The sequence below is a fragment of the Pocillopora verrucosa genome, chromosome 13 (assembly GCF_036669915.1).
Source record: "Pocillopora verrucosa isolate sample1 chromosome 13, ASM3666991v2, whole genome shotgun sequence".
NCBI lineage: Eukaryota > Metazoa > Cnidaria > Anthozoa > Scleractinia > Pocilloporidae > Pocillopora > Pocillopora verrucosa.
Window position 1 is genome coordinate 12399548 of NC_089324.1, and position 23182 is coordinate 12422729.

The window sequence follows — 23182 nt, forward strand, 5'->3', positions numbered from 1 at the left end:
AGCGAACGAAATTAAATTTTAAAAGACTGAAGCGCTTTTCTTTGAAGAAAATCGACCATTTCAGTTCAAAGATACCGAACCCGGAAAGCACGAGTCTCTTCGGGTTTCATGTTGCATCTGACACGCGTGTTTCGAAGAGTTAGTTTGATAATTTGGCCATTAGTTTACCTTTCGCTTTTGTGCTCAGGGATGATCAAAAGATAGTTAATGAATCTAACACTCCCCAAAAACAAATCTAGGTTTCGTAGACGCTCACAACCTAAAATAAAGTTCTTTTGTTTATGCCACGCGTTGAAAACGTGCGACGAGTGTAAGGAAAGAACACATAGGTTTTTGCATAGAATGACCAAGTTTTTATCCTCCAACGGACGGAACGTTTTTATCACTTTGTCTAAGTCGCTAATGGATTTACATTATATTTCGCCACCCTTCAAATAGGCGATAACTATCTGCTTGGCTTAAAAGTCCTCTTGAATTTTGTTTAGATATACAGTCTTTGACTTCTCAAGAAAGTATTTATGTGTATTTAAGAATCAAATCGTCTGTCTTCGGTAGAGTAGTCAAGGAAAATGCCATCATTTCAAGGCTGCTAATTTTGAGTTTTAAAGGAACGAAAATTTAACAATAAATAAAGAAGTTTCTTTTGTTTAAATCTTTGCTCTAAAAGCTTTAAGCGGATTTCACTGATTATCTGTTAGAGAGAATGTTTTAATACTTCTTTAACGTTCTTATCTCGTTGAAAAAACATTGACTGATATAGGCGGGTTTACCCTATTCGAACGTCGCAAAACACTCTTTGTTCTACGTAATATGTTTTGGTTTCGAATAAAATATTCTTTTTTACAAACCGTCGACTTTGAAAGAGCCATATCAAGTTTATCGCAAACAATATTGTTGGTTTAGTCTTTGGCGTGTAACCTTGTGTGACGTGCTCAGTGTCCGCGTGTAAATTGCTTCGTGATTATTGGCGAACGGCATTGAACAATACGAATCTAATTACCCAAGGTCTTTAGTATTGTAGCGAGGGTTGTACCAGTTCTATTCATATCTGTTCGACCGTTTAACTATGCACTTGCCGAGTCGCTAAAATTTTAAACGTTCGCGGACGATAGCTAGCATGGAAAATTGGCCTTATTACGGAGGCAGCTTGGACAGGTTTGACAAAAATAACTGGCGCAGACGCGGGCTATACGAAGATTTATCTAACGCCGGAAAGTGCGGGATATCACAGGTCTGTGAAATTTGCGTTTTGGTTCCTAATGTGTGTGCCTCGTTTAAAACATAGATATATACTTGAAATCGCCTTGAGATAATTCTTAGCCTACTTTTGATCTCTTGCAAGTTTTAATCGCAAAACTCATTGCTTGGAAATTAAGAGACCAAAAACTGGAGATGTAAGGATTTCAAACAAATGACAGAATCCAATGTATTGACTAGTACATTACTATCACTTACCCCAAAACAAACAAACTTGCCTGTTCTGTATTATATAGAAGAGGAAGATTATTTGACGAGATGAAAAGCTTTAAAACTCAAATATATTTCGAATCTAACACCACAAATTGTTAAATAAGTTTCAGATTGTAACCAAGTTAAATATATTTCCAAAATTAAGATGAGTCAATCCAGAGGATTTCTAGCTTTCGTGTATGCTGACGTTGGTCCTGAGAAAGCTCCTGCTACTTGGTCAAAATTGAGAGCAGAAGCTGATTCAATGATATGAAAATCTGTTTCGATGAAAGCCGAATATTAAATTCACGAAGTCTACGTGTGCATTCTGGCCTGTGCTATCAATGACCCGGCCAACAAAATCTAACTTTGAGACAGCTAAACACTTCCTTTGTGGCTCGGGAAAGTTGGCTTGGATTCTTAGTTTTATGCTTTGCGGGAAGTCGATATTTACTGCGAACATTGTAGCCGCGCTTTGTACACCGAATAAAGCTTTGTAAGATGTTCTCCGTTTAAGTTTTCGCCGGATCAAGGTTTTGTTTCAGTTCCTTTTATCCTTGGTCACATTCGCAGGGAATGATTCTTTGTTTCGACCAGTGTACAATGGCAAAACTTTCGAGAATTTGAATTTTTTTTTTTCGTGCAGAGAGCAAATTTGCACTGCCAACAATTTATTCTGTTTTAAAACTTTCCAGTTATTGTTTAGCGTGTAGAAATGTTCTGATCACTGATACACAGTGGGATATTTACAAATAAATGTCTCAAACCCACGGTTTGGAAACATACCTCACTTCTTAAAACGGAAAAAAAAAGAGCTTTAAACGTCGTTAAATTTCTGAAACGCTCTCCAATACACTGCTTTGAACAAAATTACAACAAAACTTTGCGAAGCTAAGCACTTTCGAATGATATTATTCCGGAATGTTCGGAGCGCACACTTTTTAAGAGATTTTGTACCTCGCCACATGTACGAGGCGGTCATGATAAATTATCATATTTTAGACAAACGCGTTGCTGGATACTGGCGCCGAGCCGTCTAGTACAGTAGTATAATAACGCATTTTTGAGCCTATCTGGTCGAACATCACATATTGGCAATACTTAAGGCCTTTTGTAAAAGGCTGCCAGCTCATCATGTTTGTGTTTTCTCTAGACAATGACGGCGTCACGAATCCTGGGTCGGGAATGACTTCGTAGACCTCCTATCGTTTGAGATAAAGTATCAAGCTAAATTGAGAGGAGAGCTATCATCTCAAACACAAAGTCACCGATAAAACTTAATTTGCGGTTAATATTTCAATTCCAAGCGGATGTGCAACTGTTTAGCTGTAGTGTTTCTCAAGCGGGGATCATGATCTCTCTATATTTCTACAGCACTTTTCGAGAATTGTAAGCTAGCAAATACTACGAAGATTTACAAAGACATGTGCACTTTTTGAATTTTCATCAAACAGACATTTGTTTGGAAATGGGTACTTTAGAGATCAGCCTATTAAAAGTCGATTTTATAAGACCCTAAAAAAAATATATACTAACAGCATTTTCTTCGAAAAGCTAGAAATTCTGAAGTCGTTTGGTTTTTTCGTGTTTTTTTTTTTCTGTCAATGTTGCGTGTTTTACCTAAGATACAAAATTGATTTTCCCAAAATTAAAATAGTTTTGGCTGACCACAGATAATGTTCTGATCATCAAAACAACCTTGATATAATTATTAGGTCAAAAGCACTCCCTGGGATGGTATTACGACCTTTTCTTTTGCTGCAGCAAAACGTGAAAGCAGCTAATAGCTTCGGAGACTGTGTTCCTAATTGCTATTAATTACAAAACGGCCTTGACGTTTTAGCTTTCCTGTTCTTTGTGCTGTGGTTAAATGGTTTCTGTTGTTTCGTGAAAACAGCATTTGTTTTTCGATACGCTTTACAGCTTTAGAGCTCTTTCGAGTTTAAGTCCGTGACAAGAAAGCAGATCCGGGGTCACTCGAGTGATGTTCAGAAATCGGTAGCTAACCTCTTTATAACATAAAGTTGACGAAAGGCTTCTCCACTCTTCATGAAATATATCAATTAGCACCATTTTAATTTTTAAACAAACCTCGAAAGGGCTGAAAGCAAATCAGAGGCAAAAAGTTTTGGAGTCAGTCGTAACGGAGAGAGGTGCGAACAATGGATCGAGAAATTTTCGATCACGCTGAAAAAGGACGAAAGATGTTCACAACAATTTATAAAATTAAACAGTAGCTTGTGAAAAGGTAACACGCCCTATGTTTTCTGGTTTAGATATTCAGTCGATAAGCTAAGTCCACCTACTCACGTCACTTAAATTTATACCAAATTATCATCAACTGCTTTTGATTTGAAAACAATTTCGTCCTTTATCTGTAAAACGCTGCGGATACCTTGCACTCATTTCACGGGTTCTAAATGTTTATTTCATTAATATCAAAAGGTGTGAAAACCATTTGGAAATTGCTTTTATCACAAACAAAGAATTGTAAATCTCTATGCAATGTTTACACCAGTTTTCCAAGAACTTAAGATCTGTGATTTCTGAAACAATTTTAAATTTCTCTGAAATAAAATGGTTTCGTTTTAATGTGGTATTCGTCAAACGGCCCAAATCTCCCTTCCTAGCCCGCTAAAAAAAGAGTAAATGTAGAAAGATTTCATTTAAATATTTCGTCGCACAGCATATGTTTGAGGCAAAAATTTACAGAATGTGGTCTCAGTGATAATCGGTATTTACTAGTCACTCTTGTGGGGGTCAATGTTTCCCATGACACTTTTTTATTTGAAACTAAGCCATAAATGTTTGCCAAGACCAACAGATTGTCTCAACTATGAAAAAAAAGGAAGACATTACCACTTATTTTCAGAGAGTCATTAACACTCTGGAAATAATTTGGTTAATCGCTTTCTGTTGATAGCTGTTGAAAATGCTAATTCTGTAAACATTGAGCAAAGCCTATTGATATAATTTGTGAATACAACTTAAATACATCAGCTATTGGTTAACAATACAACATTTTTCAATATGTTTTGCGTATAAATTCAAATCTAAAATTTTTCTTCACACAAATTTTCTGGCGAAAGTTGCAAATTCGCTGCCCCATAGAGAACAAGTTCTCTATTTGTTGATATTTAATCGATCACTTTGTATAAATTGGCTTCTTTTTACTTGATATTTCTTCTTAATTTGCCAATTATCACTTCCTTGAAATGATGAACTTTAACCAGATCGGCTCAAAGCGAGTTTTTACAAGCTAAAAAGGAAAATGAAAGTAATTTCCGTATTTCCTTCCAACTGTAGTTGAATATTTGCTTCGAACAGAATTTGACCATCCACAACAACAGTCAAACTTCTAAAGGTTATAGCTGACTGCATTTAAACGCCGTGGTATTTCAGAAAAGATATTCAAGCAACGTATTTGCTGGTCCAGTCTTTTTGTGCTTTTTCAAGGTATAATTTGTTCGAAAGAATCAAATTACATCAATAAGTGTTTTCCGCCATTCCCAGTCTGTTCAAACAGGGCTTGAAAGATATTTGCTGCGTGAATTCGAGTCACTCGAATTGATTCCCCTGGAAATATTAATCTACCATTTTTAAAGAGATAAAGCTCAGCTGCACATGTTAGATAGAAACGGCTGCAGATAGTTGTGTCACTTGTTTTGTTTGCCTTCACTGGAGAGTTATCTCTCTTCGAATTCCATGGTTTGAAAAGCGCATGCGTTGATTCTTGACGCGCCAACAAACATAAGCATCTCTACATTACTGGCGGGCACACAAACAAGCGTCTAATTGGCGGGAAAAGTATGTTAGCTTTTCGCCTTTCTTCCTATTTAAAATCTACTTGGCGACACAGACAAATAGACAATAGCTATTTTTTCTTTTTCCGAGAACGGCAAATCTCAATTACCACGAGTAAAAACAACTATGCACAGTTCTTGCTCACGAAGAACAGAACAAAGCTTCTCACATCACCTACATTCTTATAGTTGTGCTAGTCTAAGAATCCGGTGAATCGAGGTCAAGGTCTCTATTCATTTTCGTCGCCAAAATAGCGTGTCCAAATGTAGTAAACAAAGTGGTCTTTCTAGGATTCAATATCGCGTTGAGTATTTTGGGAGGACTTGAATTTCACTTCCGGCACTTGCTCATTCCGGACCCAAACCACAAACTCATGAGAGAAAAATATCTCGTGACAGCGTTTCAAACGCTCAAATTGTCTTTTCGAACATTTGTCTAGACACATTTTGTTTGGGTAATATCTTCGTCGATAAATTTTTAAATTGCTGTCGTAGATAACATCTCGGTTAAGAGAAACATTTGTGGTGTTAAAGCCATTGAAAATATCCGCATTATTTGAAAGTCAGCTTTTTTACAAAACTTCTCGCGTGCAGACACATGTTACGAAGTTGAAATATGAGCAAATTTGCCCGAGGATAAGTCAGAGAGCTTTGGACTTTGTCGTTCTCTGCATGCACGCAAATATTTAAATGGTGGCTGAAACTTACTACTGCACACACTTCCAATCAAGAATTTTCTCGCGGGTCTAGTTTGCTTTCGCTTTATTTAAACCTCAATGATGATGTAGTTTAAAACAAAACGTTTGCTACTTCAATATATTATATATTTCAATATATTATATATTTGGAAGTAAAGAGGTATAATATTATATATTTGGAAGTAAAGAGGTATAATATTATATATTTGGAAGTAAAGATGTATAATATTATATATTTTGGAAGTAAAGAGGTATATAAGTGCTTTGTGTTCGTTAAGTGTTCGTGAACCTCTTCATGTTTTATAGAGTTTCGCTGGAGCGTGAACTTCTTACGTAGATCGAAGTGCTAGAGTTAATAGTCTCTTAAGTTCCTCGTTTACATTCAAACTTTCGCTGCATCTGAGTTTGGTCAGAGCGTACAAGTTTAGGAGTGATAAAACTCAAGCTCTTGGCAAGTTTCGAAAGTCATCTTGAAGTTCCGTGCATGCGCTTTGAACGGTATCGTTTGGACTGAAGAGTACGACTTCGAGACAATATGCAAAGTGGGAATTTTTTTTTAGTCATCTAGATTGGACAAGAAGTGACGCCTTCAACTCAGGTAACCTGTTATGTTTTTTTTTATATCAAATTTAAGAGCAGTTCATAAAGGAAGCATCTCTCTCCGGTTTATGTGTAATATTTGTTTAGAGGTAGGTTTACGTAATGTTTAGAGCGTTTCATTTGAACGCGTGCTTGTTTATAGATATGATATATAATATACGCTCGAGTAAGTTCCGCAACTTTTTGGTAGGCGGCCGCACTTTGACGAAATTTCTTTGTGTGTCTAAGCGAATAAAGGAACGGAAATATAGCCATAGTCGCATTTGGCTGCGGTTTTTTGACGTAAAATCTCGGAAGAGCGATTCCATGTTTACAAACAACGAAAGAAAATGCCGATTTGGTAAACATCCTAACTTGCATAATGCTCGGTGCGAGACGATTTCTGTCACTTAAAAACACACAAAAACGCTACTTTACGAGAATTCTCAAGCCGAGGAGATACTTATGCAAGAGTATGGCCATAAAATGGAGGAAAAGCTGAGACAGCAAACTATCATTTTTTGGTCGCCGTTAATTGTTAAATCTGCACGTTTGATGCGCATCAAGGAATATTCTGGCACGAGAACCCTACGGGGAAATTGTTTTACTGTTCACATACAAAAGCAGTTTTTCGTATTTACGTCATCTAAAAATGTTTTAGATCAATCAATGAAGTGGAGGAATGCATAGACACGCCTAGAATCAATACCCGAGCTTCTAAGACTGAACCCGGAAGTTTTACAAAGCATAATGATGTTTTCTGCAGTTAAGATGGCGGAGTGCCGCGCGAGCGTTGACCAGGGCACGTAGAAGGATTGGACTCCGGTCGCCCTTAATTTAATAGACAAAGTAGTTCTTTGACACCTCGTTGAAAGGGTGATTAATTTACTTTGTATGACAAGAGTACTTGAATAAAGTGATTCAGTGCTTTGCTGGTAAATAGAGCATGAAGATCACTGGATGTGTAAGCGCGCTTCGAGCCGTATGAACTAAATCGAGGTTACGAAAACGTACGACGCATCAAAATTAACATCGTTATAACTTTTAAGGACACGAAGCGTATAGGAATTTCTCAGTTAGGTAGAAGTCGAACAAGAAAAAAAGGTATGTCCAAGAAAAACCTCCTTATATTGAGCCCTTTCATTTGGGTGCTATCGTAGCCTTAACTAGCTCTGGTATATGTTGTGACTTAGGCGAAACAAAAGCATATTTTAAATGGAAGCAAAAATGTTCGTCGAAAATGTGAAAAGTTCGTGTTTTATGTTAACTAACTGCGTGCTAGTTCGAATCTAAACATTTGAAATGTTGCAATGGATAGATATCAATTTATCTTCAGCTGTGCTCTCAGATCATGGTGGCTAAAAACTCAAGATCCAATCTGTTATCATATTTAAGTAAGGCTCATGATATATAATACTTTCTCATGCTGCACTGTTGGTGGTTCAAACTTCAAAATTTAAGAATGATACAATTGGTGTTGCGCAGTTTCTAATGAAAGTACTTCTTTCGTGCGCTGCTTCAAATTGAGCTGTAAATGGAAATTCCTTCTTTTATGTTTTTGCATGAGACCCTGGAGTATTTCATTTGACATAAACTGAATTCTTGAAACGTGTGTATGTATATATGTGAGACTCGTATTTTTTTTATTTTTTGTAATTTTAATTTGAGGTTTTTTGAATGTAGAAATGTTAAGGGCTGAAATATGCACTAGAACAGAAACTTTCTGAGCATTCTTTCCGGATTCAAAGCAGTTTAACTTTCACCAACCCTTAAATTTTTCTTTACAAGAGCAAAACAAAGTTGAAAAAAATCTGTGATCGCCAAAGTGCATTTTCTGTCAAAGAATTTTTCAATCTCATGTTGAGTGTGGATAGCGCTGAAAGGCCGTGGATTTTTATCATAGGAATGTGCAAGTTTTGGTTTATAAAGCTCCTTACTATCAAAAGATTATATTGTCATCTATGCGCACGATTGATGTTTTTTGCACACTACATTCGCTTGCATTTTCGTCTTGTTATTTCCGGTTTGGAGCGAATCCATAACAGTTGTTTCCATCCAAACCATTATATTAGCCAACTTTCTTGTAATGTCACGCGATGTTGCTGACGAAAATAAGAGACTCTGTGCCCGAAATATATCACTTGATATTGCCTTTCAGTGCGTGCAATAAGGATTCCACGCCTCACGATATCACATTCCCATTCGATAAATTTCAGTTCGAGTTATAACATCACGATATAACCAATGTTTTGAATGAAAAGTTGACTCAAGGTCAAATAGTTTTGCCATTCATCTGAAACTTTGCCTCCCGCCTTAAGCAATTATCCACTTTTAAATTCTAAAGAAGTTTTTGTTTTGCAGTACAGATTTATTTGCATTTGTGTTGTTAAAGACGATAGTGCCAGGTTAAGTAATCAAAGGTATTTTGAGTCTGAACAAGTATTTCTCGTCGCCAGTGTTTGAGATTCTCTGAAATATGGAGGTTTAACGTGATCGGCCACCTCATAAAACAATTTCAACAGCATTTGAAATCAGTGAGAATGTATATGTCAAAGCAATTAATTTTATTTCAAAAATTTTCTCAGAATTCTGAAATGAAGACGAAATATTGATTGAAACGCTTCTCATTGGCAACACATTTGTTATAGATTCTGGATCTGTTGTTCGGCTCAATTTCAAATTACAAATTTGTTCAGTTACCAAATTGCTATTTACAGACACCATTTCCTGATATACTCTGGCTTGAGAATTATGAATGAAATAAACACCATTCCATTAACTGATGTAATTGTAAAACATTACTTTTCAAAGCTAGCTTTTACAACTAATATTTTCTGTATCGGAATACTAATAAATGCAGTATGTCATGATTAAGCATTATGAAAAGATTGTAATGAGTAATTTCACAACCATTTCCGGAATGAACTAACGCAACAATTTTGCGAGTATTATCGACGAATTGTTTTGATAGCACTGTAATTCTCGGAACGAAACCCGTGAAAGCAAACTGCATTCATGACCATTGTTATAGGCACAAAACTGATAATTTCACGAGCAATTCCAGAGAGAATAACATAGTAATTTCCACTTGCATCATATTGACGTAGTTCGATATTAATTGAACGCAATGACGGTGCAGGTTTCTAGCGAGAACTTAGCAAAAAATAGAAACCCTCGGCAAATTCTATTCAGGGAGCGGAAAAGGTTTGCTACCTGGGGTGCATGAATGTGATTATACTGCTAAAAGCTTTTGCGGAAGACTGCTTTTTAAGGAGGTTGTAATTATGTTCCTTAGCAATCTGCTTAAATGCATGTCACGATGCCAAAACAGGAAAAACTATAGAGTACCGATTTTTTTAACAAGGCACTCGGTAAATTTGCCATCCATTTGATTCCCCAGGAGAGAACATTTTGTAAGCTTTCCTTACGATCTCAATGCAGTGTCGGGCAGAGAGGCGCAGAGAATAATGGTATAAAAACATGATGTAAGACCACTTCTTATGAGTCGTCAGGTGGGGGAGTGTCGCATGGCTCACAGGAAATCGGGAGAATGAAGCGTAGCCGAGACGGGCCTGGGAACTAGGGGAATCGAGCATGGCCTAAACTGGGAGTTTAAGATATACATGTTAACCGAGACAGGGAATTGGGAGATGTACCATGGCCTGAACGGGGAATCTTGGTAATGTTAATTAGCCGATATAGGAAACTCGAAAGATATAACATGATTGGAACGGTGAGTCAAACGAATGTTGCATAGCCGGGGGGAACTCGGGGGGAAAGCATAGGAAGGTAAGCTCTAAAGTCTGACGGGAACTCGGGGGGAAAGCATAGGAAGGTAAGCTAGAAAGTCTGACGGGAACTCGGGGGGAAAGCATAGGAAGGTAAGCTCTAAAGTCTGACGGGAACTCGGGGGGAAAGCATAGGAAGGTAAGCTATAAAGTCTGACGGGAACTCGGGGGAAAGCATAGGAAGGTAAGCTCTAAAGTCTGACGGGAACTCGGGGGAAAGCATAGGAAGGTAAGCTCTAAAGTCTGACGGGAACTCGGGGGGAAAGCATAGGAAGGTAAGCTAGAAAGTCTTGGGAACTCGGGGGGAAAGCATAGGAAGGTAAGCTATAAAGTCTGACGGGAACTCGGGGGGGAAAGCATAGGAAGGTAAGCTATAAAGTCTGACGGGAACTCGGGGGGAAAGCATAGGAAGGTAAGCTCTAAAGTCTGACGGGAACTCGGGGGAAAGCATAGGAAGGTAAGCTCTAAAGTCTGACGGGAACTCGGGGGGAAAGCATAGGAAGGTAAGCTAGAAAGTCTTATGGGAACTCGGGGGAAAGCATAGGAAGGTAAGCTATAAAGTCTGACGGGAACTCGGGGGGAAAGCATAGGAAGGTAAGCTCTAAAGTCTGACGGGAACGAGGAACTCGTGTTTCCTCCCCAGCCCGTGGAAATTATTTGCCACTGGCTACGGTTTTTTTAAGTGGGGAGTAGGGAGTCATTGAAGTGTCACTAACGCAACGATTATAACATGTGATTCGAATGGCTATGGTTGGTCTTCTTGTAAACTCACTCATAAACCTCATCTTGTTTACATTACAGGGCTCCCTTTCCGCGAGAATCTTCGACCAGATCCGAATTCCGGAGACTCAGATGAAATCATGGAAAAAAACGACCAGTGTGAAGTTTGCGCCACAGGCTTGAACCAACTGAAACGAGAAGCAGTCGCCATGGTACACACTCTGGAGGAATCTCAGTTTCTCGCTTATTATAACATTCCCGGATACATGGTGGGACCGAACGCTGATCAGCTCATAAGGCGGGCGGACAAGCAGCGCCTTCAAGCTGGGGTCGCCATGGAAAAAAACGATCGAGGTGGCGTAATGTACGTGAAGCCGGAAGAAGCAGCCATTAGTTCTTCGTTTTTGTCAAGGTGGGTTGTGACTTTTTTAATCATGCAGTACAGACCACGTGATGTGAATTTTAATTTCGAAAGCATTCCGGAATTTCTTTAGTTTTACTTTAACAAGCTCTGCCATTTGCTTAAAAGAAAAAAATCCGCGTCATCTTCTTAAACAATGAGACGAAAAGCTAGAACGAGGAGTGATTTGGTCACTTGCGTCAATACAGCGGTCACACGTCGGGCATGTACAAGGGAATTTGGCCGGCCGCGCGCTAATTTCCCGCGCAAATTTTGTAAGGAAAACTAAAAGATATTAACACTGTCACGCAAAATGTGCGCAGTAAAGTTGAAACGTTTATAAATTTGAGCAGAGGGAAAAAAATTAAGGGAAAAAGAAAAATCGAGACTCTCTTCGAGCACAAAGCTTATTAAATTACGGGTATCCTGTGAATTTACCATCCATAACTCTTATACAACAACTTGGTTCTGAAAGAAAATACTCCACCTCGCCATAACGACATTTGTACATGCGCAGACGTATGACCGCTGTGTTACATGCGTCTTCCCGCGCCTGTTACGTCGAGTTATGTACGTTCCCATTGGCTCATTCAAATTTTTCTCTGCTCTGATTGGCCTTACCTGTTACTTTGATTTTAATTTGATGAAATCCAACTCAAATCACCTGGAATGGCAATTTTGAATAAGACACGTATTAACCTGAAACGTTAAAGTTCAGAAATATCCCGTAAATATTCCAAAGTGCCATTTTCTTTCAACCACAGAAAGAAACCAGTGATCTTTAGTTATTTATGATAATCGAAATTTAACCTATGAAACTGCTATGCACGTGCCTCAGCCTTTGAAAGAGACTTTCTCATATGTTGTTCAAATTCAAACTTTTAAAACCAAGTGCTTAAGTCCATCAATCAGATATTGTCTCTTGTTCAAATAAATTAGACACTACCTTTTGTCAATCTGTAATCTCACTCGTAAAGATTTTAAAAGCTCTTTGTTGATGAAGGAGCTGTCAAAATTTTGATCTGTTTAAGCGGAAATGAATTGTCGTAAAGCATTTCAAAGAATTTTTCTGGTTAAGTTTGTAAATAGTTTTATCAACCACACTTATCCTTTGAGTAACGATAATTATAAAATCACGCGATTTAGCTCGTATTAAACAAACTTGATAAAGGAAAACTGTCTGTGATAGTTAAGTGTAGCATTTTAATACTGTGGCTCAAAGAGTGTTTTAACAAAGCCATGTTATTGTACTACTGCGTTTTCTTGAAAGCGCCTTCGTCAAAGTGTCTTATTCAAGATTCCAGATTCTAGAAAGGGTTATCTGGCTAAAAATTTATGTTTACAGAGGAAGTAGGAAACTCTAATTAAAGCAGAACTAAACAAAAGAGACTATTTAACAGAAATAATGGTTTGCACACATCATGTGTGTAGTTGAAAGAATTTATTTTGATAAACATGCTTCCGGAAAAACACCAAACCCTTTTCACACTTTAGTGACTCTTTCATCGAGTGCGGCAGGAGAGAAGTCACTGTACTTATCGCGTCTCGCCTAAAGGAATCTGAAACGTTTGACACGAAAATCTTAAGCTCACCAATTTTTTTTTTTGGCGATACGGTTGCACTTCCCCGGGCTGGAAAATACTAAGCTGAACAAGTTTTTCTGAAAGCCATTCACTTCAAAAATTGAAGGAATGCACTCTACCTAAAGTGTCCTCTGTTGTATATAAACTGTCAGTTGACATTCCTCTCAAAGTCAACGAGGATCGGCATGTCCCGCCTCCAAAACCCGCCTGTGTTGTGTTTTGGTCATGGCTTCTTTACATTGTTAAGTAAACAAATTGTCAGTGAATTTTATTGCATCCGTCCTCTGGCAGCCTCACAGGAAGCAGAATACCAAATCCTCACTGCACTCCAAATTCTTTAGCCAGCGTTCTTTCGCTTCGACGTTGCCGAAATGAACGTAGTACGAAGTAAGCAAGGGCACAACTTGGCAGAAATATTTCCTTTGAGTTTAACCTGTTTATCTACCTCTAAGGCATTAACGTCGAAACAAGAATTGGTCCTAGGAAGACTCAGGTAGCTTACTTTGTATATTTTATGAGAGGGTTTGATAAGTTTCGGTATTGCACGCCCGGTCATCACGTGCTTGCACGCGAGTGGCGTCTATTTTTTAAAAGTAGGTCGTATCAATATGTTGATTTCAGTGTTATTTCGTATGTTTTATTTACTCCATGTTACATGCGTCGTTTGAGAGGCATCTTCAGAGTTTCTATCCAACCTTGAACTAGTTTGATTTATTCAAAACTTCGACTCTTGCCTTTTGCGGCACATCTGTTGGTGCATGGTGTTAAGCAACTTGTCTAAAGTTTTTGAAGAAAATATCTGAGTAACCTGTCCCATTCAAACCTTGTTTCTCGTCAAGAATTAAAAAAAGTGTCCCCTCGCCTTATTCTCCTGAAAATTTGAAAAACATCGCCGTGTACCTTCAGGGCTATAGCGTGTGAAGAAAACAAAACTGTTTTACAAAATTTACTATATTTAGGAACACTGGACTTTATTTTTGCCAACTTATCAGTCATTAAATGTATAGCTTTTCCACATGTTACTGAGACACAACGCAAGTTTTACTTTTTTATCTAAACACGGAACTGAGACACATCAATCTACCAAATTCACCGTGTTGATTACGTTCAAGTAATTCTGACGCGCGAAATCGAAACCTTTGTTCATATTTCTTAAGGATATCACAGTTTTTAATCTTGCTTAATCGTTTCTAAATATTTACATTCTCTATGTCAAAACTCTTTTCAACTCTTATGCCATTCCTTTATGGTGTAGTGAAGGGTTTCCCTCAGCTAATCATTGCGTTTTCCTGTTTAACTAAGTCTTCAATCTCTCCAGTGTTGCATTGATTGACGTTGAAATGCGTGCATTATAATGCATATTTGATAGCCCTTTACACCCTAACAACAACAACATGCATATTCTTCATACTTCACTATATGCATGTCCTAGGGTGCTGATTTGGAAAATTTCTTGAACAATCAAGAGCCTCTTCTGTTGATGATCATTGCCTTTATTCTCATGACAATGTGTGACTCAAGAGTGATATTGTAAGGAGAAATTAGATGCTAATCACTCTTAAGGATCAATTGGTTGATAGTAGTTTTTTGGCTGTATTGAAGGTGTTTCGTTCTTTAATAGCTTAAAAAGAGAGATAAATAACTTTCATCATGAAAAATGTTTTAGCAGCGGATCTAATTTTTGTGATTAGTAATTAATTCCGAATTTCTATCCGAGGGCTGCCTATTTGTCGGTTCTAGTTTCGGCTTTCCATTGTTTCCTAACTGGATTCCCATAGAGATTTAGGGTTCTAGAGATAACGTGACTTACTTCTTGATCTACTGGTGCATTCTACAATTTACAAAACAGCAAATTAAGAAGTTACAGAAAAAGACGCCTGAGAAATCCCAGACTTCGACAAGCCTCGACCCCGTGCCTCTTAATGACTACCAACTAAGCTTCGAAACCTCGTGAATAATTTTCTTGCAAGGAAAATTTTGAGAACTTAACTTTTTCAACTCGAAAAATTTCATTTGCCGTAACTGTAAATTTGTAATCCGCGCTAATCTACTACATCTTAAATCTACTATGCTTTTGGTTTGTCTGCTTCTTTCATGTCAAGAAGTTCTAACCTTTTCCTTTTCTAGCATCTTAAGATTGTCAAAAGTCAAGCCTGCACGAGGGATCAATTAAACTGAAATAGATAATGGACCAATGAATTGGAAACGATCAGATCCCTTTATACGCGTTGCGGCTTTTTCCACAGTCATCTATTGACAGAACAAATCCAATTATTATGATTTTTTCTCGCACCCACAGTATATGTGGTCATCGGCACTTTATTCCAAATGGCATTCCGAATTAATCTCATTCAATCGACGCCTCTTGATACCTACGTCTCTCAAAAAAAAAAAACTGAATGATAAATGACAGTCAAGATTTTCTGATGACATGCACGTCCAATAAAGCCATTTAAGTTTTGTATGGTTTTGGCGAGAGGGGAAAATGTAGCGTGATAATGTAAGTGTCCGCCGATAAAAAGTGTCTGTAAGCGCAGGCTTGGCTGCTCAATATTTTGTACTTTAGAGCTTTAGCCTTTAACTCTCGCCAACTATACTTTGTATCTCCTCCTCCCAGCCATTCTGCAGTTAGTTTAAATGAATGCGGTGCTACTCAACGATAGATTCCATGTTGCTGCGCGTCATGTTGCTGTTCTGCTATAAATCACAGATGATGTCAAAATGTGGTCAGGACGAAAAAGTGGCACTCGCGGCGCAGCTGAGTGTGTGTCATTTACTTACTTGCCATATTTTGACATCCTCTGTGATCTATCACTGTACAAACACACATGAAATTAATTTGTTTTGTATAAGAAAGAAGCAAACTTATCTTAGAAGTGACGTCATCTAACGTCTATCTTCCAATTGATCATAAATAACAACCAATCAAATTGCGTGTATAATTCAGCTCATAATATCTATCACGACAAAATCGTCTAACTGATAAATTTCTTCATTCTTATCGACTCTTTATTTGATAAAGTATTGAAATTGTAAGGAGTTGCTTATCAATTATTTCTGATATACCTGAACATTTTATAATCAATTCAGAGCCGCTCAAAAGTTACTGTCCTCTAAAAAGAAGCACAAAAAGGGACACAGCCACAAACAAGAAGGGCTACCATACCACCCCACCCTAATGATCGAACTGACACCGCCAAGGCATGCGCACAAGGAGGTTCAACCGTACCCTTTTCCTTCAAACTACAAGGAAGTGCTTCGAATATCGAGTCGGCTGTGCCACCTGGCCTACTTAAGATGCATACAAAGAGGACGGATGGAAAGGTAGATGTCATAGTTTCACTAATAAGAGAGAACTAAAAAAGAGGTCTGGGTCGAGCTTTTGCCGAGTCATTTGCATTATGTTGTTGGAAAAGTCCATTATTCTCGCCGTGCCCCACTCTATTCAAGAATATTGACGGGTACTGGTAGCAGTTAGATAACTTTGCGGATTTCTGGGGTTACCTGGGATGGATCGACAAGCATCCAGCCCAGGAAGTTGGGGTATATTCTATTCGCTTCATACTGAGGAAAGCAAGATAAGCTACGTTACGTAAGTGATTTGGACTGACTTTAAGTAAGATCTCACACCAAGTCTCACTACCTGTGTTTTGTTTGGTCAACTTTCTTACAAACTCCAATTTTCCTCTGAAGGTCAAAGTGATGTTTAAGAATCTGCCCGTCATTTCCCGGAGAGACTGGGTCCTTTATGAAGGTGGATCAGAAACGGAAACAAGTCACACTGTATGACCCGAGTACAGTAGGTCACGTATCACAGACGCACAGGAAGATGGGTGTGGCTGCGCCAAAGATGTTTGCATTCGATTCGATATTTGAGTCGGATTGCACTCAGGTGAGAGGGGCATTCTTGATTGTTACACAATACACTCGACTCATTCGTCAACATGCAAGTTAGACCGAACTTGGACAGCATGATGAAGTTAACCACGCAAGATTTGTTCCGTAATTTTCATTTGAATCGACACGCTGGAGTTTCCTCTACAGACTTAAAAGCTAGAACCACCTCGTGCATCATCATAAACAGTGCCACTGCTCAATAGCTTCCAACTGAATAGCACTGGCCTCCCATGCACAGACTGATATTTAGAACTATCTCGCACAACGTGATGAAAAGTACCATATAAAGGAACTGCTCAGTAGCATTCAATGAAATCGTTATCCGCTAAGATTTCAACCACGGACTTAAAATTAGATCCCCTCGTACGGCATAGCAAAAAAAAAAACCAATAGTATGGAGAGGCCCAGGATCTCTCTCTAAATAGTCACTCAGAAGGGTTTAATCACAAAGTTAAAGTAGTAACAAACAATCCTCTTTGAATGACTCAAAATCATGGAATTTTTTGTTTCCAGTTGAAGTGTGCTCAGGTTCTTTGGTAGACGTTCTTCAAGCAGTCGTTGGTGGCTCTGAGGGCTGTTTGTTTTCGTACGGCCATGCTGGATTAGGTTGGTAAACTTTTACGGTAATCAGCAAAACGAAATTAAAGCCACTTTTGTCAGGGCTAATTGTGTCGTTTTCTGGCTCTCTCTTGCAGGTAAAACTAACACCATGGTTGGTAGAGACGAAAAAGAACAAACTTTGGGGCTGATCCCTTGTGCTCTGTCGTGGTTATTTAGACTGATTAGCGAACAGAAACAAAAGTAAGACACTGTTGCGGTTTTTCTAGAAAGTATAACTAAATCAGAAAAGTTTGGATCAACGGCATTTGACCCCTTTGCTACTATTAGCGATTCATTCACAATCTCCCCTTGTAATGTCACTTCATCATTCTGCAGCCTCGCTATGAGAGCATCAAATGCTTCAACTAGAGCGTGTTATGTTTACATAACACTAAATTCGCCTAAGCTTATTCACGAGGAAATGCAAAGCAAGTGCATGGAAAGGAGGATTATCAATGAAAACATGTGAGTTTTGTTGTCTTCCTTTGTTTTGTAGAACTGGGACGAGATTTTCTGTTCGTGTCTCAGCAGTGGAGATCGTCGGTCGCTCGGAAACCGTTCGGGATTTGCTCACTGAACAAGCATCAGGTAATGTAAGCTTAATCTTTACAGCAATAAGAGATTGACTTTATTCGGGCTGCTGATTGTAATACCGACGGTGTGGACGTCAATTAAAGTGACGATGATAATGATAATGATGATGGTGATGATGATGATGACAACGATGACGATGACCCTCACGTCCTCATTATTCTCTTATCTCGTAGGACCAGAAAATGGCTCCGTAGACCCAAGTCCCAGCGTGTTCCTTCGTGAAGATCGCAATGGTGGAGATCAGGTAATAATTACAAATTATCCTCAACACAGTCCTTAAAATGATGCTGAGAAATGCCAGCGTTTAAGCGAACGAGAAAGGAAAGCCTTTGAATAGAATTCACGTCAAAATCATCTCAGTAACCGAAGAAAAAAAAAAACATTTTCAATTAGTTAAAGGTCACTCGCCTAAGAAATTTATTTTGTATTTCCTTTGAGTTTGTGAGGGAATGCAATTTTTTTGCTCCATTGACAGAAGTCTTTCTTTTCTCATCCTCACAGGAAATTAACCCTACCGAGCTTCGAGTAGCTTCTGCTGAAAAAGCAGCCTATTATCTGGATGCGGCTCTGGCCGCGAGAACCAGACCAGTAAATAACAAAGCTGAAGGTAAGAAATACTTGCCGCAGTTTTCTGTGAACTTTACGATAGACATATTATGAAGTCCAGAATTGCACTCCACGCCCTCACCCGGGACCAGCGTTTTTACATTTTTACCATTTTTGCTCACAACCTTCTGCTTCTTTCTCAGGCGAAAACACAGAGTGGGAAGAAAGCCTGAATTCTCACATGTTTTTCACTGTGCATATCTATCAGTATCGTGTCGAGAAAAATTCTAAGAATGCTGGGGGAGGTAAGTGCTCAATATGCGAACTCGATCTTCTTATGTGCGTACATCACCATTGCAACTGATGAAAAATATTTATACGCGTATTGTGCTACCATTTTTAGTAATACAGTCAGTGGCAAAGACAGCTTGAGACTTGTCAGACCGTTCTTATGGTCAATACTGGACTATTAGACCATCTTGCTAAAATAAAACAGCTGTTTCTGCAAGCTTTGTTGTGGAGAGATTATCTCATTAACTACTCACTCTGAAGTGCTTTTTTTTTAAAATTGAACACACGATACTTAAAAGTATCGTATGTTCATTTTTTTAGTTCTATTTTGTTGGCCCTCAATTTGTCTTTTCGGGCTTATTACTAATTGAAGATTCTTACTTACTAAGCTATTCATCAAGAAAGTTTTTCTTTTTACATGCTACCTTTAAAAACTTTCGTTTCTTCTGTGAATGTTCCTTCGCCGACAACTGTGTTCTATACTTCCTCTTCCCAGTTCACGGAGGGCGCTCCCGGCTACATTTGATCGATCTCGCCAGCTGTGAAGGGTACACTGGGTCCAAAAAAGATGGAGGTGCTAGCAGCATGTCGCTGTCGGGGCTGGGAAACGTCATCATTTCTCTCATAAATGGCGCCAAGCACGTGCCACACAGGTGCAGTGATCCTATTACTTTACATTGAGTAGGTCACTCGATTTTAGGCAATTTGATCCGGAGAATGTCGGGTATTCGCTGATAACTTTATCATGTTAGAGTTAACTCTATATAAAAAAGAAGCAATCGTTAAGCGTTTGAATTTTTTGATATATCTGTCTTGTCACTCATGTCTTACGTTCGTCTTTCCTTATAGGACAAGCAAAATAACACGCATGCTCCAAGAGTCTATCGGAAACACATCATGTCGAACGACAATGATTGCGCATGTGTCACCCTCGCTTCCATTTTACGCTGAAACCCTGGCCACTGTACAACTAGCCACCAGGCTTCACCGTCTGCGAAAGCGAAAGGGAAAGGTAACTATGGCTTCTCAAATTATCATTTCTGTTCAACTGATCGACGTAGCAAAATTGAAATAAACTTTCCGAGTGCTGCCCAAAGAAGAAACGAAAACGACCAAACATAGCGTTTCATAATATATCCTCAGCGATAGCGGCCAAACATCTAATTTCGTAGGAGGTAGAGTGTGTTAGCGAGGTATCACGGACTATTCAATTATTGACCGAAGTTTTAATGATCACTTCCAAACATCACTGGATTACGATCCTTCAATTTAAAAACTGTCAACTTATGCTACATTGCCAATGAAAAAGCACACAGGAGTGGTTTCAAATTTGTATCTATTTCATAGTTGTTTACATGTTTTAATCCCATTAAATTACGCTTGAGATTAGATAGAATCAACTGAGTTCTGTCTAAAGGTCGTGTTTAATTGACAAAAATATTTGTCGTTTTTTTTCACATTTATTGGTTTTTGTGGTTTCTTAATCTCGCCTTTAATATGACGGAGACAAAAGACAGGTTATCTCTCTTTCTTACTTATGGGTCCTTTTCATTAATTCCTCCATGCTTCAAAAGTTCTTTTCAAGTGAAATACCTCCCTTCGGCTAAAGTGATTGGTTCAAAGAAATTTTGCTAGCAAACGCTGTGATAAGCGAAAGGTATTGATATCCACCCGCGTTTTCAGTCGCTCGTGATTATCATACCGCGACTCTGGTGACACTCTTAGGGGCTTCTTTCAACTTTTGGTAAGTAAGAGAAATTTTTGGTGAGAATTGAATAACATGACAAAAAAATCAAGATTTTCTTCAGCACTATCAAGCTACTTAAAGTAACTATTCAAGCCACACTGAAGAGAGATTTTGCCGCCTTAATCCAAAATGTGCACGTTGCCTACTATATTAGGAAACTGATAATAACAGCGGTCATTACTCGCCTTCCTTTGGTGAAATGAAATGAAATTTGTCCATTTTCTGCTCAGAAAAGTGTTAACATGACTGTAACATTATTGCATTACACGAAATGTGGTTTTGTGGCACAAACATAATTTGAAATCCCATAGATGTTCTATTTATGTTCTGTTCTCCCGTGGTGGATTGTTTTGGTACAATTTAGACCTATACTGAAGTCTGTGCATCAAGAGAGTTCGTTTTTACAACGTTGTTTGTGTATCACGACAAACCTAAGATATCATATGTAAAGTACAGTGTTTAAGTTCCTTAGGTAGGAAGTAACGTGGACAGCGACTGCAAAGCTGACTAAATCTTGTATTCATTTTTTTATCAAACTGAAGTCTTCGAACCAGCGGGAGAAAGAGATACTTAAAACAACTTATTCAAGGAATCTTGAAGATTTTAATCTGCAAAATCAAATGGGAGCGACTTTAAATTCAAATTGGTTGTAATTAGGCAACCTGTAGCAAATTCGTGGAACGTATTATGCCTTTGTTCCTAATGCGATTATCTTATCAAGTGTTTCTTCGTGAACAGAAGGAAACTTTGGTAAAGCTTTTGAATAAACGCAAAACGCATCTCTTGAAAACTAGCGATTTTGTTCTTCTTGAGTTGTCCGAAAATTCTCGTCCAAATTTTGCCAATTCCGAACAGAGGACAAATGACAGCAAATTACTTGATTTCTCTCGAAGGTTATTAACTCGCTGATAAGATATCAGATTAAAACCTCAGCGATCACGATGTGAATTAAACTGTTGCTAATCTTGATGAACGGGTACGGAGAAAAATGCCTTTTTCGCCCGTTGTCGCGAAATATTACAAAATTTGATATAAGAAATTCAAATGCCGATCCATTTTAAGAGTTTGAAATGAAATTCAGTGCCAACACATTCTTCAAAGATGCATTAAGTTTGCGTGCAAGACGTCCTGTGGAGAAAATTTAAAAACGTTTTGTGAAGCAAGTATTCAATACATCCATTAAGCAAAACGTGGAAAATAATTAAACGTGGTTGACATTGAGTTTCAAACGAAGCCGTTCAGCATTTTCAGCACACTTATGAAGTCTCAAGACCTTTGTAGTTTTTTCATGTAATCCTTCTTAAATATTAGATTTACATCAAAGTTGTTTTCTTTCTTAAGTTCACCCCCGGGGCGAGAAAACACTTAATTCTCGGCTTGAGTTCTTATGCCCTGTTGTTTCTATAAACTGTCTCAATTTTGAAGAAATTCGTAGCCACGTCGAGAACCGCATGAGTTACACAATAATCTAACGCTGTCGTTTGTTGGAAAAAACATTTCTCGGCACACACAGTTTCTTCCCTCAAAACAATAACTGTTAGTTATACATTTAGGTCACATGTAAAAACACACTCAAGCTAATACCTGTTCTTATATGATAAGATCTACCGATTCTAATTTATAAAATTGCTTTGAGAAAAGCCGAAAGTTGCTTGCAATGCAGCAAATAACATTTTTGAACAAGGATAGCGAAATCTATCCCATTCTTTGATCATTCATGACTCATCAATAAGTAACTAAGTTATATCGTGTTGGAGAATACATAACAAGTTTCATCACATGTGCAGCATACAGTAATACTAAAATTATACGATTATGTGAAACTTGATCTAAACTTAGTACAATAGAGAACATATCAAATAAAAGCTTTCTGTTCTTCTCTTTTTTTTTTCCGAACTCGAACTTTTGAACATTCTGGAAGCCGCACGCTGTCAACTGATTTCCATGTCATATAAAAGCAAAGTGTACATTTAATCAAAGCTGGTATACTCGAGGAACTTTAAAAATTTTCCAATGAACTCCAATTTGTGTAATATTCTTTAAAGGAATGAACTAGATTGTTTTATCGACAATATTTTGTTTTGTTTCGTGTAACTCATTTCTAATTTTTTAGGTATCGGGTAACAGTTAATAGTTATGTGAAACAATGTCACTCGAAAAACTATCTCAAAAATCTGAAAAGAAGATATCTGAATAGCTTTGTTTATTTGTTTGTTTCTTTTATCTGTTCCGTTGTTTTGATTCTCCAAGTTTGATTTATTTTGCTCTTTTTTTCAGGGATCGAGTACAAGCTCATCCGGCGGAGAAAGTTCTTGCGACGAAGCCCGAATCCGTAACCAAGACTTCGGACAGCCGAACCGAGGCTTCGGACCACAGCTTTAAACGAGAAACTCCGTGAAGATTGCCCGATCGGCGAGCCGGGTAGTTCCGACTACAATTCGAGCACAGGCGAAGAGTCGTGTGATACTGTAATTTACGTGGGTCCCG

The 23182-nt window shown here is 38.2% G+C and overlaps 1 protein-coding gene across 2 annotated transcripts; it reads left to right on the forward strand.

Annotated features, from left to right (window-relative positions):
* The first annotated feature begins 1051 nt into the window (after nucleotides 1-1051).
* Nucleotides 1052-23111, forward strand: LOC131792588 (kinesin-like protein KIF26A). 2 transcript variants are annotated; one of them, XM_066160227.1, is made up of 13 exons: nucleotides 1052-1231; nucleotides 11119-11449; nucleotides 16111-16344; nucleotides 16714-16912; nucleotides 17430-17523; nucleotides 17613-17718; nucleotides 18014-18105; nucleotides 18285-18355; nucleotides 18613-18718; nucleotides 18861-18962; nucleotides 19445-19601; nucleotides 19798-19960; nucleotides 22973-23111. In XM_066160227.1, the coding sequence occupies exons 4-13, from the start codon at nucleotides 16769-16771 to the stop codon at nucleotides 23075-23077; spliced, it is 1140 nt and encodes a 379-aa protein (XP_066016324.1). In that variant the 5' UTR covers nucleotides 1052-1231; nucleotides 11119-11449; nucleotides 16111-16344; nucleotides 16714-16768; the 3' UTR covers nucleotides 23078-23111. The 2 variants fall into 2 exon arrangements, with proteins under 2 accessions (XP_066016324.1, XP_058965991.2); XM_059110008.2 differs by lacking the exons at nucleotides 1052-1231; nucleotides 11119-11449 and adding an exon at nucleotides 13394-13513.
* Nucleotides 23112-23182: the final 71 nt, after the last annotated feature.